The sequence below is a fragment of the Phaenicophaeus curvirostris genome, chromosome 4 (assembly GCF_032191515.1).
Source record: "Phaenicophaeus curvirostris isolate KB17595 chromosome 4, BPBGC_Pcur_1.0, whole genome shotgun sequence".
NCBI lineage: Eukaryota > Metazoa > Chordata > Aves > Cuculiformes > Cuculidae > Phaenicophaeus > Phaenicophaeus curvirostris.
The window spans coordinates 72,125,078-72,138,614 of NC_091395.1; the positions used below are offsets into that span (position 1 = coordinate 72,125,078).

Below are 13,537 nucleotides of genomic sequence, written 5' to 3' on the forward strand. Positions count from 1 at the left end.
GGAGCCCATCGAGCCCATGGAGCCCATCGAACCCATGGAGCCCATCGAACCCATGGAGCCCATTGAGCCCATGGAGCCCATCGAGCTCAGCCGTACCTGCCCTCTGCTAAAGCTGCTCCATGAGCATCTCCTCTGCCCCTCTGTTAAACACCTCCAGGGATGGGGACTCCAACACCCTCCTGGGCAGCTCTGCCGGTGACTGAGAACCCTTTGGGTGAAGAAATTGGGTGAAGAAGGTTGCTATAAGGGCTCCTCAGAGCCTTCTCTTCTCCAGGCTGAACAAGCCTAGCTCTCTCAGCCTGTCCTCATAGGGAAGGTGCTCCAGCCCTCAGATCATCCTTGTAGCCCTCCTCTGGACCTGTTCCAGCAGCTCCATCTCCTTTTTATGTTTAGGATTCCAGAACTGGGTACAGAACTCCAGATGATGTCTCACAAGAGCAGAACAGGGGGGCAAGAGTCACTTCCCGCAACCTGCTGGCCACGCTTCTTTTGATGCAGCCCAGGACATGGTTGGTTTCTGGGCTGTGAGCACACACTGCCGGCTCATGTCGAGCTTCTCATCGACCAGCACCCCCAAGTCCTTCTCTGCAGGGCAGCTCTCAATCACATCATCCGCCATCATGAAGTGAAAACAGGGATTGCCCCAACCCAGGTGTAGGACCTTGCACTTGGTCTTGTTGAACCTCATGAGGTTCTTGCAGCCCCACTTCTCCAGCCTGTCCCGGTCCCTCTGGATGACATCCCGTCCTTTCGATATGGCAACTACACCGCTCAGCTTGGTGTCATCTGCAAACTTGCTGAGGGTGCATTTAATTTTGCTGTCAATATCATTGATGAAGATATTAATCAGCACTGGTCCCCATACGGACACCTGAGGGACACCACTTGTCACAGATCTCCATCTGGACTTTGAGCCATTGACCACTACTCTCTGCATATGACCCTCCAACCAGTTTCTTATTCACCGTGACGTTCACCCATCAAATCCATCGCTCTCCAAATTAGAAAGGAGGATGTTGTGGAGATGTTGTGGTTGGACTCAATGATCCTGTGGGTCTTTTCCAACCTAGTGATTCTGTGACCATGTTAAAGAGAGGATGAGAGGCAATGAGTGCAAACTGGCAAGGGGCAGACTTAGACGAGACATAAGGAGGAAGTAACAATGTTTAACAAGGCCAAGTGCCGGGTTCGGCACTTGGGGCACAACAACCCTGTGCAGTGCTACAGACTGGGAGAAGTCTGGCTGGAAAGCTGCCTGGAGGAGAGGGACCTGGGGGTGTTGGTTGACAGCGACTGAACATGAGCCAGCAGTGGCCCAGGTGGCCAAGAAGGCCAATGGCATCTTGGCTTGGATCAGAAACGGCGTGACCAGCAGGTCCAGGGAGGTTATTCTCCCTCTGTACTCGGCACTGGTGAGACCGCTCCTCAAATCCTGTGTTCAGTTCTGGGCCCCTCACCACAAGAAGGATGTTGAGGCTCTGGAGCGAGTCCAGAGAAGAGCAACAAAGCTGGTGAGGGAGCTGGAGAACAGGCCTTATGAGGAGCGGCTGAGAGAGCTGGGGGTGTTTAGCCTGGAGAAGAGGAGGCTGAGGGGAGACCTCATTGCTCTCTACAACTACCTGAAAGGAGGTTGTAGAGAGGAGGGTGCTGGCCTCTTCTCCCAAGTGACAGGGGACAGGACAAGAGGGAATGGCCTCAGGCTCCACCAGGGGAGGTTTAGGCTGGACATTAGGAAAAATTTTTTCACAGAAAGGGTCATTGGGCACTGGAACAGGCTGGCCAGGGAGGTGGTTGATTCACCTTCCCTGGAGGTGTTTAAGGGACAGGTGGACGAGGCGCTGAGGGGCATGGTTTAGTGTTTGATAGGAATGGTTGGACTCGGTGATCCGGTGGGTCGTTTCCAACCTGGTGATTCTATAAATTTCTTCACTATGAGGGTGGGGAGGCCCTGGCCCCGGTTGCCCAGAGAAGCTGAGGCTACCCCACGCCCGGAGGCGCCCGAGGCGAGGCTGGAGGAGGCTTTGATGAGGCTTTGATGAGGCTGCTGCAGGGGGCGGGGTCCCTGCCCGGCGCGGGGGGCGGAGCGCGGGGCAATGGCGGCGGCGGCGCGCGCGGCGGTGGCGGGTGGGTGAGCGCGGCCGTGGCGGGAAATGGAGGGGAGCCGGGGCGGGGGGGGGAGCGCGAAATGGCGGCGGCGCGTGGCGGGAAAGGGGGAGCGCGTGCTGGGAAAATGGCGGCGGGGGGCGAAAGGAAGTGTGTGGGGACAAGGTGCTGATGGCTTCGCCTGTTGAGGTCCCGCTCTGTTCACTCCCCCCGGCAGGGATCCTGAGCCGCTGGGCAGTCCGCGGCGGGCCCCGCGCGGGCCGCGCTCTCTCCAGCATCGCCGCAGCGCGGGCTCCGGCACCGGCGGCACCGGCTCCGCTGTGGAAACCGCGGCTGCCCGCGGCGGGCGGAGCCTCGCTCCTCAGCAGGTAACCGGCCCTGCGGGCGCGGCCGGGGGTGCTGCGAGCCTTCGGTGGCCCGGGGAGCCCCGGGGGAAGTCATGGGATCGCTGGGTTGGGAAAGACCTCTGAGATCATAGAATAGTTTGGGTTGGAAGAGACCTTAAAGGTCACAGGATCACCAGGTTGGAGAAGACCCACAGGATCATCGAGTCCAACCATTCCTATCAGTCACTAAACCGTGTCCCTCAGCACCTCGTCCACCTGTCCCTTAAACACCTCCAGGGAAGGTGAATCCACCACCTCCCTGGGCAGCCTGTTCCAGTGCCCAGTGACCCTTTCCATGAAAATTTTTTTCCTAACGTCCAGCCTGAACCTCCCCTGGCGGAGCTTGAGGCCATTCCCTCTTGTCCTGTCCCCTGTCACTGGGGAGCCAGCACCCTCCTCTCTACAACCTCCTTTCAGGTAGTTGTAGAGAGCAATGAGGTCTCCCCTCAGCCTCCTCTTCTCCAGGTCATCCAGTTCCAACCGCCCTGCCAAGGGCAGGGACACCTTCCACTGGATCAGGCTGCTCAAATCCTCATCCAGCCTGGCCTTGAACACCTCCAGGGATGGGGCAGCCACAGCTTCCCTGGGCAACCTCTTCCAGTTCCTCACTCCTCTCATAGTGAAGAAATTCCTCCTTATGATCGTTGAGACCTTGGAGTTCGATCATGTCTGTCCACTACTAAATCATCCCTGAGCATCTCCTCTGCCAAACATCTCTAGGGATGGGGACTCCACTGATAAAAGAAGCAGTTATCAAAAAAAAAAAAAAAAGTATGTTTCTTTTAATCTAAAGTAGAGTTAAGTTTCATCTGAGTAATGGTATTTTTGAAAGTTAGACAGAATATTCCTCTGATGTTTTCAGTGGTTTTCAGGTGTTGTTCATTCTTTGGAGATGATAACAGCCTTCTGTCAAGTATGATCTGTGCGGAACAGCCCTCTTCTTCTGTAATCACCACTCCTTGCAGCCTTTCCCTGTCTCCGATGCAAGGTCAGGCAGAGACCTGGAGCCAGCTCCAAACTATGAGAGTTTGGGCTGTTGTGAAGTTCATCGCAACATTAAAATTAGTCCTTGGAAAGGAAGAGAATATGCATAAGATTTCTGGGAGAATTTATCTGCATGCCTGTAAGGGGGAAATAAATTCTGTAATCAGCTTCTGTCTCGCTGCACAACTGATAGAGATCACTCCCTTGTGTCGCCCAGGCCTGATAAAGGATGCTTCCATTCTAAAACTCCAGAATGAGTCTTGGGGAGTTTATGTGCCAGCATTTTTGGTATTAAAACCACCTCTCTGGTCAGCCATTCCGGTGCCTGATAACCCTTTTCCATTGAGAAATTTTCCCTGATGTCCAATCTAAACCTCCCCGGCACAACTTGAGGCCATTCCCTCTCGTCCTGTGATGTGGGAGAAGAGACCAACACCCACCTCGCTACATTCTCCTTGCAGGCAGTTGTAGATGGTGATAACGTCTCTGATAGCAAATGAACTCTCGTAAGACTCATTTTGGAGTTTTAGAAAGCAAGCAAGCTTTATCAGGCCTGGTTGACATCAGGGAGTGATCTCCCTCAATCATGCAGCGAGACAAGAGCTGGTTACAGAATATATTTCCGCTTACAGGCAGGTGTGTAGTTTTTTTTTCCTTTTACAAATCTCTTGTTACGTTGGAGCTTTGAAGCGAGGTCTGTGCCTGACCTTGCATTGGATATGGGGAAAGACTGTGGACAGAGGTGATTGTAGAAGAAGACACATCTGTTCAGCACAGAATATACTTGAACACAAAACATTTATCTTCAAAGGTTATTATTCAAAGAATAAGCAGTGTCTGGAAAAGCACTGTTTGAAAAAAAAAAACAAACCCAACATGCTGTCAGAGGGACCCTGGGGCAGGGGTTGTGGGACCCTGGGTGTCTGGGGGAGCTCCACGCTCTTGTTGCAGGTTTCTGTCTTAGCCCGGATCCCCTGTTCTGTGAGGCAGTTGGCACTCCCTGATGGCCACGTGAAGTGACTGTAAGGTTGGGTGGCCTCCCAGTAACCTCCAGACAAGCTGTGGCCACTGGGGATCCCTCCTTGCATGGAAAAGTCCACGATTGCTTTCAGAAAATGATGTTTTATTCCCGTTTTGGTTTTACCACGCTTGGGTTCTTTTTCAGTGTCACCTCTCTACTTCCAAGCATACTGCAGCAGCCGGTGAGGACTGTCACTTACTGTAGCTTACGGAAAGGGAAGAGGAAAACCGTAAAGTCTGTCATCGATAGGTTTCTCCGACTGCACAACGGCCTTTGGGTTAGGAGACAGGTAAGATGGTTTTTTTTTGTAATAAAACCATGTTTACAGTCAGTTGTTTTAGCTCTTTTCCTTCCACGAGAGGGCAGCAGCTAGTATGGAAGTTAAAAAAGCTCACAGAGAGGCTCCTGTATTGCTGGAAGTGGGGAATTTGTCCGTTTTTGCTTATCGCTATCGCTATATACGTTTATTTTCAACAACCCACTTCTGTGTGTTTCCTTCTGACAGTCTGGTTACAAGAAGAAACTGTGGAAGAAGTCGGCCTCCCAAAAGAAGCGTTTGAGAGAGATGATCTTGTGCACGAGAACGCAATGCAAACTGCTTGATAAAATGACCACTTCTTTCTGGAAGAGAAGGAATTGGTATGTCGATGATCCCTACCAGAAGTACCACGACCGCACGAATCTTCGTGTGTAGGAATCTTGGTTTGGTTTTTGCATCTCGCTAGGGAGGAGGTGGTGGGACACGGGGAATGTATATCTGTAATGCCTTTAACTCTCCTAAATAAACATATGCGTATCGTTTGATCAGAATTATGGCTGTCAGCGTGCAAAATAAAGGAATATTCAAGATTATTTTGAGCTGCAATTTGTATATTATTTAGCAGAGGTCTTAGGCTGGTCACCTGTGTGTTTTGGTGTCTGTTGGTGTGCTGTGATCGTATATAACATACATACACACGTGGATGAATATAGTCTAGATTTCACTAAAAATGAATAATTCCACATATTTAATCTTAACATTTTTACAAGAAACGTGTTTAAGTAACCTCAGAGTGTATTTTGCTTTGTCCGTGCTTATTAGTAGCTCATGGAATGGCTCCTCCTTGGGGAAGGGGGATAAAGCAGAGCAGGGCCTGTTTCAGTATTGTTGCTGTGTCTCCATGCTAGAGAGCATAGAAAAAATGAGCATTCCATGGCCACAAGCCGTCTTTATAAGTGATTTAGAAATGCATTTGCCCCCAGATTTCATTACAAGACCCATTTTGTATCTGTGGTGGGTTTTGAGTAGTAGAATATATTCTGTGGGTCCTGCGCTATATCCTCAAGCAGTCAGTACTTAGTATTTTCTTGCTTTTTCTTTCTGTAAGCCTAATTACACCTCGTACTGCCATCTCTGATCACATATATGTGGAATAAAGCCTAGGATTTACTGCAGGGGCCTTTTGGAGCGTACAGTGCAGCGTCTCTGCTTTCGCAAGGGGCTCGATCGGACGTGTTCTCTACGAAGCTGATGTGCATGAAAATCACTTGCTTCATAGAATCGTAGAATGGTTAAAGATCATCTAGTTCCAACCCTCCTGCCACGTGCAGGCTTCAACGTGTTCCCTAATAATGAGCCCATGACTAAGCAGAGAGCCCCCGGTCATCGGCTGCACGACCGGAGATGGTTTGCTGTGCAATGAAGTCACGAGTTACTCAGAGTGTTCAGTAGCTGTATTTCTCTTTTTTTTTCCAGTTCATAATACAGAAAGAAGTTCTGAAGGACATGCAGCACTTAGTGAATACATCTATATACAGTCAGCCAGAATTCAGATTAAAAATAATACAGCCATCAAAGGAACTATTCTGGCCTGCCAGATACATGGAACGGACTAAAGATGGTTCTTTTGGTTTTTTTCTGTTTCTTTTTTTTTTTTTTAAAGAAAAGATTAAGACTTTATTCATGATGTATATCGAGCAGTAAAACAAAACCAGCAAAACATCAACCTTTGGAATACTGTTGGCCATCCGTGTGAGGCGCTGCGTGTACCATTTCATCACAGGACTTTCCTACCGCGCACAGGAAAGAAATTACATGAAGTGCACAATTATGACCCTTAAATAGTTTGTCTAAACGCAAATCCCGACATCGTGTTCTCTGCTATTTCAAATACGGCGCTAGATGCAAAAACGGGTACCCGAAACTAACGGCAAGAAGGAGACTGTGAGTAAGGAGCATTTGGCCACAGGTACAAGGGTGTCAGCACTACGTGAGAACAGAGAGCGGTCAGAGGCAGCAGGTTGTTTACATCAGGCTAAGGAGCAGAGTATGTCTCCCAGCAGCTTTCTCCCTCTCATTAGGGATTAACCCCCCCCCAATTCTCCTTTCCTCTGTGCTCGGTTGGCACTTACACAATTTAGATTAGCGTGGGATTCATTCCCACGTGCCGGTGAGACACATGAAGTCTGTCTTGTCTGGATGTGATCCTGATTCAGCAATCGGCGATGGCTGGAACTGCGCTGACTCTGGCCCCTGTGACAAGGAAGGAGGCGTGGACTGCGCTGAGCCGCCCCAGCTTATTCCCGTCATAACTGAGGTGAATCGATGACAAACGGGGGAGGTAATTCACAGGCCCATTTCCCACGGGCCATCTTCAGCAACAGTTTTCTTTCCCTCAGCCTCAATTTTACTTGCTAGAAATGCCGCGTGCTGCACTCACGCCTTGCCTGGTTCAAGGCTGCATTTCCTAAGGCCGGCCTGTTTCTTTCAGGGTTACGCTCTCTGGGCCATCTCAGAAGTCAGGAGGTGCCCACCTGCCCTGCAGGGCTGCCTGAAACCAGGTCTGTTGCTATTTCAAACCATGGAAGACTGCTTGCTTTTAGGATTCTGTGAGCAGTTAGTAATTAGTTGGCTTGCATCCTCAGAGCCCGAGGTGGGAGGAAGCTAAGGATTACTTCCTATCAAGACAGTCTTAAAAACCCATCATCCATCCATCCACGCATCCATCCATCCCTTCCAACCTGGGACATTCCATGATTCTTCAGTCCCGCAGACCCTGGTTTGCCAGGAGGGGTCAGGATCAGCGCAGGAAGGCGAATCACTGAATCCGGGCTGGCGCCTTGGCAAAGGCTCAAGAGAAAAACTGCAAAACAAGACTTCATGTCTGGTGTTTATTCTTCATGAATGCAAGGAGCCAAAAAGCTAAATGACAGACCTGGGGTCACACCCGTAAACAACCTGTGCGTGAAAGATGAGGAATCAAAAGCAAACGACCGGTCTCTCCTGTACACAGAACACTACAGCACTAAGTATACGTGGTCAGGCAGTCACGTTTCTCATCTATCTATACACAAATATACAGCTCCATTGATAAATTAATACATTTTTGCCAGAGATATGAAAAGGTTTATTTTTCTCCTTTATACAGTGAATGTTTTGAGAGATATAAGGCAACTCCCTTGTCAACAATTTCACCTCAGCACTTAAGAAATGCTAAACAGTCAAGTTTACAGTAAAACAGCAGATTAGACGCACATTTAATAATTTTAGTGAGAATCAATGTAAATGCAGCGTGTCCGAGAAGAGAATTTGTCAGATGTTATGTAGCTCTACGTCGCTAGGGTTTTTGGCATAACTGAGTGCAAACTTGTCAGCTTCTTTTTTATCGTATGGCAGCCCGTTGCATAGCAGGGAACACAGCTTGCTTGCAACAGGGGGTTATTTTCTGCTAACACTGCAGGCAGTTTTTCTATTTCTTTTTAGTGTTTGCCAAAAGAAATCAAATAAAAGCTGCTTAAAAATAAAACACACACACTTAGCTCCTCAAAGCTTCTGCTGAGTATCTTGCAAGGCTTCTGTAGCTGCTGTTTAGACAGGCTTGGTGGGGTTTTTTTTCCGATTCGCTTTCTGAAGACTTTTTACTTCTTACCCATTGAAAGATATGATTGCGTTAGCACATGTAAAAAACCAAAATTCTCAGGTAATGAGGCCAAATGTTGTGGCAGACACAGGAAATACCTGCTCGCTTTTTCCACTTCCTAGCCAGGTCAGATAAACATTTGTGTGTGCGCATAATGTATTTCTCTCTTCCCCACACATGTAGGAAGCTCTGGGGAGGAACCTCAGGGATCCATCAGATGGAGACAGCTGGGATATCGATGCACGTCTGGCAGAGAAAAGGTTTCAAAGGCCACTTCAGGTTTATCTCTAAGCCTGATGCACTCCAGCCAGCTGTTGGCATCCTGGGTTGCTGCACCTGAACTAGATCAGCAGTCCTGTTTGTCACCAAGCCCGGGGTACTGATTCTGTTCGTTACCAAGCCCGGGTACCAATCCATTAGTGAGGGCACATTCTACATAATGCTAAGTGTTTTTCTAGTCTATGTGACAGGTCCAAGAGCAAACACAAAGGGATGCGTAGTTAACTTATGTGTGAATTTCACATGCTCAACACTTACAAGAGACACCAACTTGAAGCACAAATACACGAACCCTACCACATCTTCCTCTTCTTTTGTATTTCTCATTTATATATGGTTACAAATACACCACTCCATCTGGTTCTTGCGGTTCTAACCAAATTCCGTGCTACAGGTGAAACTCCAAGCTTCAAAAAGCAGCTCAGACCCAGTGCCCTGCTCTGCTCGTGCGAGTGAAACAGCAACACTTTGCCAGGGAAGCAGAGCACTGGGACCAAGGCTGGTGATGGCAGGGGAGAAAGGTGCATTCTCCCCTGTTAGTGCGTCACTAGAGCGATTCTAACTTCTGTCGCTGCAGCTAGTACAGGCCTGGCTCGCTCACACTTTACAACTGGCAGTAGGACATTTGCCACAAGCAATACAATTTAGTTTTTCTCGCTGCCATAATTTTCCACACAATACTCTCCTGGCTCAGGCTGATCAAAATTAAGACTCCTCCTTCATTACATCGCTGAAACCATTTATTTTCTCTTGCACATCTCTTCCTCTTCCTCTTAAGTGGTTCTGGTGGTATGAATTTTAGCACAATGATTTTCTCTGAATACACCTGATTTACTTGCAGAAAGAGAAACAGAGTTGCAGCTCCGCTTTCGCTAATGAGTCCTGGACATTTTGTACAGTCAAAGTTCTTTGACTTCTGTTACATCATTCACAGTCTTGAGGAGGAAGGGAGGAAAGAGAAATCCATGGCTTCTGCAAATCCACTTCATTAATGATAAAGCCATAAATAAATACACTGTCAATGTATCATCATGAGCAACTGATAGTTTTTGTTCTCGCTGTGCATTCACAGAGCTAGAGCTTTGCAGACACGAAGGAGAATTGTAAATGTACAGCCTTACAGGATTAGCATGAGTGGGTGTACACTCTACAAACAAAGCAAGGACTCTTAACCTGCAGGTGTCTGCCCGACTGTCCCACCCATGTCACAGACAAACGCGAGAAGCGTGTAACAGAAGGATACAGAGAGAGGAGGGAGAAAGGCCATGTCTACAATGCTGTACATCAAAGCACATCCATCCCACGGCTGTTTCCTATGTTATTAACGAGTAGCTCTTTAAGGCAGAAGAGAGACATTCTGTGGATCTCGGTGCTATTGGCTCATTGCACTCACATTGTTTCAGTGGCAGAGGACGAGGTACTTTTCTTCCTGAAGCGAGGTCTAAGGGTCCTAGGCGGTGCCTACAGAAAAACACGAGAAAACTTCAGCACAACAGGAAACGTTTTCTTTTTCCTTAAAACTCACCTATCATTGTGGCACCTCTGTGGCAATGAATCCACTTCAGCAATGGACAAACAAACCTCAGCCCTGAAGATCACTAAAGAATGACCAGCTGAGGATTAAACCCTTTAAGAAACCTGCTGTAGTCCCTTACCCAGGTTACACCAACACCTTCTCCTCTGGTGCTTGGTTACAGGTGTGGCTAAAGACTGCTAATGGCATAATGGTTAAAGAAGCCAGGACAAGCTGGTGCCATTTACAGCAGCTCTTGGATCAAGACAGCAAACCAGTGGGAGAAAACCAGCTCTGGTGTCTCCCAGCCCATCCTGCACTGTCCGATGCAGCCGTACAGCTCATCGGGGCGTTAGGAAGCTGAAGGGGTAAAACACACTGGGGCTGTAATTCTCACAGAGCAACGCTCTTTCCAAAGATCAGTCTCTTGCTTGGGAGACAGCCCAGACACAATCTGTTGAAATTATTGTTGAAGCTAACTATTGCAATTCTGCCTTGCAGTCAGCTGACACAGAAAGCTTTAAAAAGGAACCCTGAATGTCCATGAGAAGCCAGATCAACTCCATGAAATTGGCTTATCCAGTTCCCCTGACTGAGACAGAAACGAGTTAGGCTAGCAAACAAAAAAGCCCCATCTCTCTAATCTGCAGTGCACGCTTTTCTCAGAAGTGCTCTGGGACAGCATTGTGTCTTGTGAACTTCAGAGAAATAAATGGTTACCAGATGTTGTGGAGAAGCACAAATTCTCAGTGTGGTGGCCCTCTTAGCATCGCATAATGCTGCAAGGCCTGGAAAGCTCTTCTACTCCATTTACATTAACATCCAAAGCCTTGCTTTCTTTAACAGCATCAATCTATTTACCTGTGAGACTACAACAGAATCTAACCATTCGTAAGTGAGGTCACTTCCATTTTATAGGACTTTCCAACCCAAGATCATGCTGTCTTTCCACCCTCCCATGATGCAACGAGCTGTAAGTATTCATATAGCTAAGGAACTGCAGAGCACCAATGTTTTGACTCCATCTAAATCTCCATCTTTTCTAGTAGACTCCATCTCTTCTAGTTTGCTCATAAACCAAAGCAGTTTCTTGCAGAGGTGGGATTAAATGAACACCCTACCCCATCTTCCAAGCCTGAAATTTCAGCCCAAATCCCTACTGTGGATCCCCAAAAGCACAACAGACCCGGATGGGATGGCTGCATCCAGAAAGGCACAGCTGGAGGAGACAAGCTGAGGAAGAAAGCCGCTGTGCCTGGCAGACAGGGATGCCACAGCACCCCAGGCTCAAAAGCTGCTGGCTCAGAGTCACTATCTGTAAACCAGGAGCCCTCTGTGGGAAGCCAGACAGCTCTTAAAGCAAAGTAGCCATTAACTGCACAGTAAAGGCTCTTAAATCAGGAATAAATAGGTCCCACTCGACAGCCCTGACAGTAGCTACAGAGGCTGCACCTTTCCACGGTAAGAACAAAGCCACCCAGCTTTCGGTGGGAGATCCCATGGTGAGGAAGACCCATCAGAAGGAAATACAGCTGCTAACCAAACCACACCTCTCACACTGAGCCATGGGGGAGAGAGGAACAAACCCAGCTGCCCCATGGTGGAGATCTCCCAGCTCAGATCCGAGAGCTGCTGCCTGTCGCCCTGTTTCCCCTGCCCAGATTTGGAAGGAGCCTTTGCCTACAGCATCTCCCATGGAGGTTTTCTTTCCTCCACAATAAAATGTTGCTAAAATTGCTTCTGGCAAGCCCTATGTGAGATCTGCATCTCCTTTGGTTCTTTTGTTTCCATAAAGCAATTCAAGGCATACTTGTTAATACTTACTGACATGGCAAAAGACAAACTGCTGCTGGTTTTGCTGGGGTCTGGCTAGGTGCAAGCTCAACAAGAGGAATGGGCTCTGAACTGTGTCTGCTCTGGCTGCAGGTGCTGGCTGTTCTCACCATCACTATCCTGACTTGGGGTGAGGGTATGTTTTTCTCTACAGACATCAAAAAAATCAACTAGCAGTTGATATCCAAATCCTCTCACCCGTGCGCTTCCACGCTAGCACATGGTTTAGAGCTCTATCCAAGTTTTGCAATTCCGATCCAACTCTGAAGCCCTGTATAGTTATTATTTCCACAGGCACCAATTCAGGCTTCTCTTAGGAAAGCCACTCATGCAGAAAAGAGAGTGAACCCATAGCCAGACCCACCCCTGAAAGATCAGAAATCTATTGTTAGGACTCAGTGTTTTAAACCAAAGAGGGACATTCATTCAGCTGAAGATTCAAGGAATGTCATCGAAGGAGGAACCTTGACAATATGGAAGTACCTCAAGGGGCTGATCCTTCTTTTTGTGTCTTTTGGATGCACAGTCCAATGAATTGTTCTCTTCATCATCTGAGAACACAGAGCCTTTTGTTTCACAGTTTGTCTCGGGTGGATTTTCATACTTACTGTCCACACCTATTTAACACGGCCATTTACAGTCTAAATGTGAAGACAAAGGATGAGGAAATCAGTGATGGTTTGATTCACACTCTGCCAAATGCCAACTCACTGCAAAGCCATGCATCTTCCAGGGATTAATAGACAGAAGAATCACACATCACACTCCAGTAACAGCAGCTCTGGGGTTAGAAATCAAAAGGCTCTTGTTTATGAAGCCATTATAAGCTCTATTTGGATTATTTCACCTAGAATTGAGAACACATTTACAGTCTCTGGTGTTCTGGAGCTTGACTCTAGTTAAAGAGATTTTTTTTTTTGTTTGGCTCAGGGATAAATAAAATAGCTGATTTATTGAATTGCTGATTCCATCCATAGTTCCTGCATCTACTGCTTTCAGAAACAGTGTCTTTTAAAAGACACCAAATGAGTGTTGAAACCCTCTGGACAGTACGGAGAGAGCTGCCTGGGATGCAGACATATGAAGCACAGCAGCACTAACTGATTCAAAGCTGAGACAGCTCAAGCCAAGAACACAGTCCAAGATCCACTGAAGTTAACCAAAAGCTTCAACAGGCATCGAACGGACCCTCAGCAGCGGATATGTTGCTGCAAGACCACAGCAGGGAAAAGTCTCTCTTCTGTCACTGTGGAGTAAATTTTATGGAATGTTAACTCCACTGACGGATTTGAATGCAGATTGTGGCCCCGTGGCTACAGATCACTAACGTCTGCTTGATGGTTCTTGTCCTTGTAACCTAAGGCAAGATCTTCATGGGACCGGTCGTGTTGCACAACACAATCCATTTGCTGCCTTAAATCCAGACAAGGAAGCGATTATTTTCAATGGGCAGCCCAAAGCAACGGTACAGAAGAGGACACCCAGCGTGGTCAAGCTTTCTGCTTCTCCACAGAGAGTT

The 13,537-nt window shown here is 48.0% G+C and overlaps 2 protein-coding genes across 8 annotated transcripts in view; one reads left to right on the forward strand and one right to left on the reverse strand.

The window, feature by feature from the left end:
- The first annotated feature begins 2,079 nt into the window (after window positions 1-2,079).
- MRPL35 (mitochondrial ribosomal protein L35) lies at window positions 2,080-5,346 on the forward strand. Its single transcript, XM_069854922.1, has 4 exons — window positions 2,080-2,124; window positions 2,321-2,471; window positions 4,639-4,783; window positions 5,000-5,346. Exons 1-4 carry the CDS (start codon window positions 2,094-2,096, stop codon window positions 5,186-5,188), a joined length of 516 nt encoding a protein of 171 aa, XP_069711023.1. The 5' UTR covers window positions 2,080-2,093; the 3' UTR covers window positions 5,189-5,346.
- Window positions 5,347-6,189: 843 nt separating this feature from the next.
- REEP1 (receptor accessory protein 1) overlaps window positions 6,190-13,537 on the reverse strand; it is a 78,418-nt gene continuing 71,070 nt past the window's right edge. For 6 of the 7 annotated variants that reach the window (XM_069856536.1, XM_069856532.1, XM_069856533.1 and 3 more), the window contains 2 exons: window positions 12,502-12,635; window positions 6,190-10,133 (listed from right to left, as the gene is read on the reverse strand). In XM_069856536.1, coding sequence (XP_069712637.1) covers window positions 10,062-10,133; window positions 12,502-12,635 — 206 coding nt within the window. In that variant the 3' untranslated portion in view covers window positions 6,190-10,061. Of the gene's footprint in view, window positions 10,134-12,441; window positions 12,636-13,537 lie in introns of those variants that run through there. The other variant, XM_069856535.1, reaches the window with a different exon arrangement.

Coding starts and splice junctions, on each gene's coding strand:
- MRPL35 (XM_069854922.1), top strand. CDS start 2,094: ATGGCGGCGGCGGCGCGCGCGGCGGTGGCGG. Junction 2,125..2,320: donor GGCGCGCGCGGCGGTGGCGG/GTGGGTGAGCGC, acceptor TCCCCCCGGCAG/GGATCCTGAGCCGCTGGGCA. Junction 2,472..4,638: donor GGAGCCTCGCTCCTCAGCAG/GTAACCGGCCCT, acceptor GTTCTTTTTCAG/TGTCACCTCTCTACTTCCAA.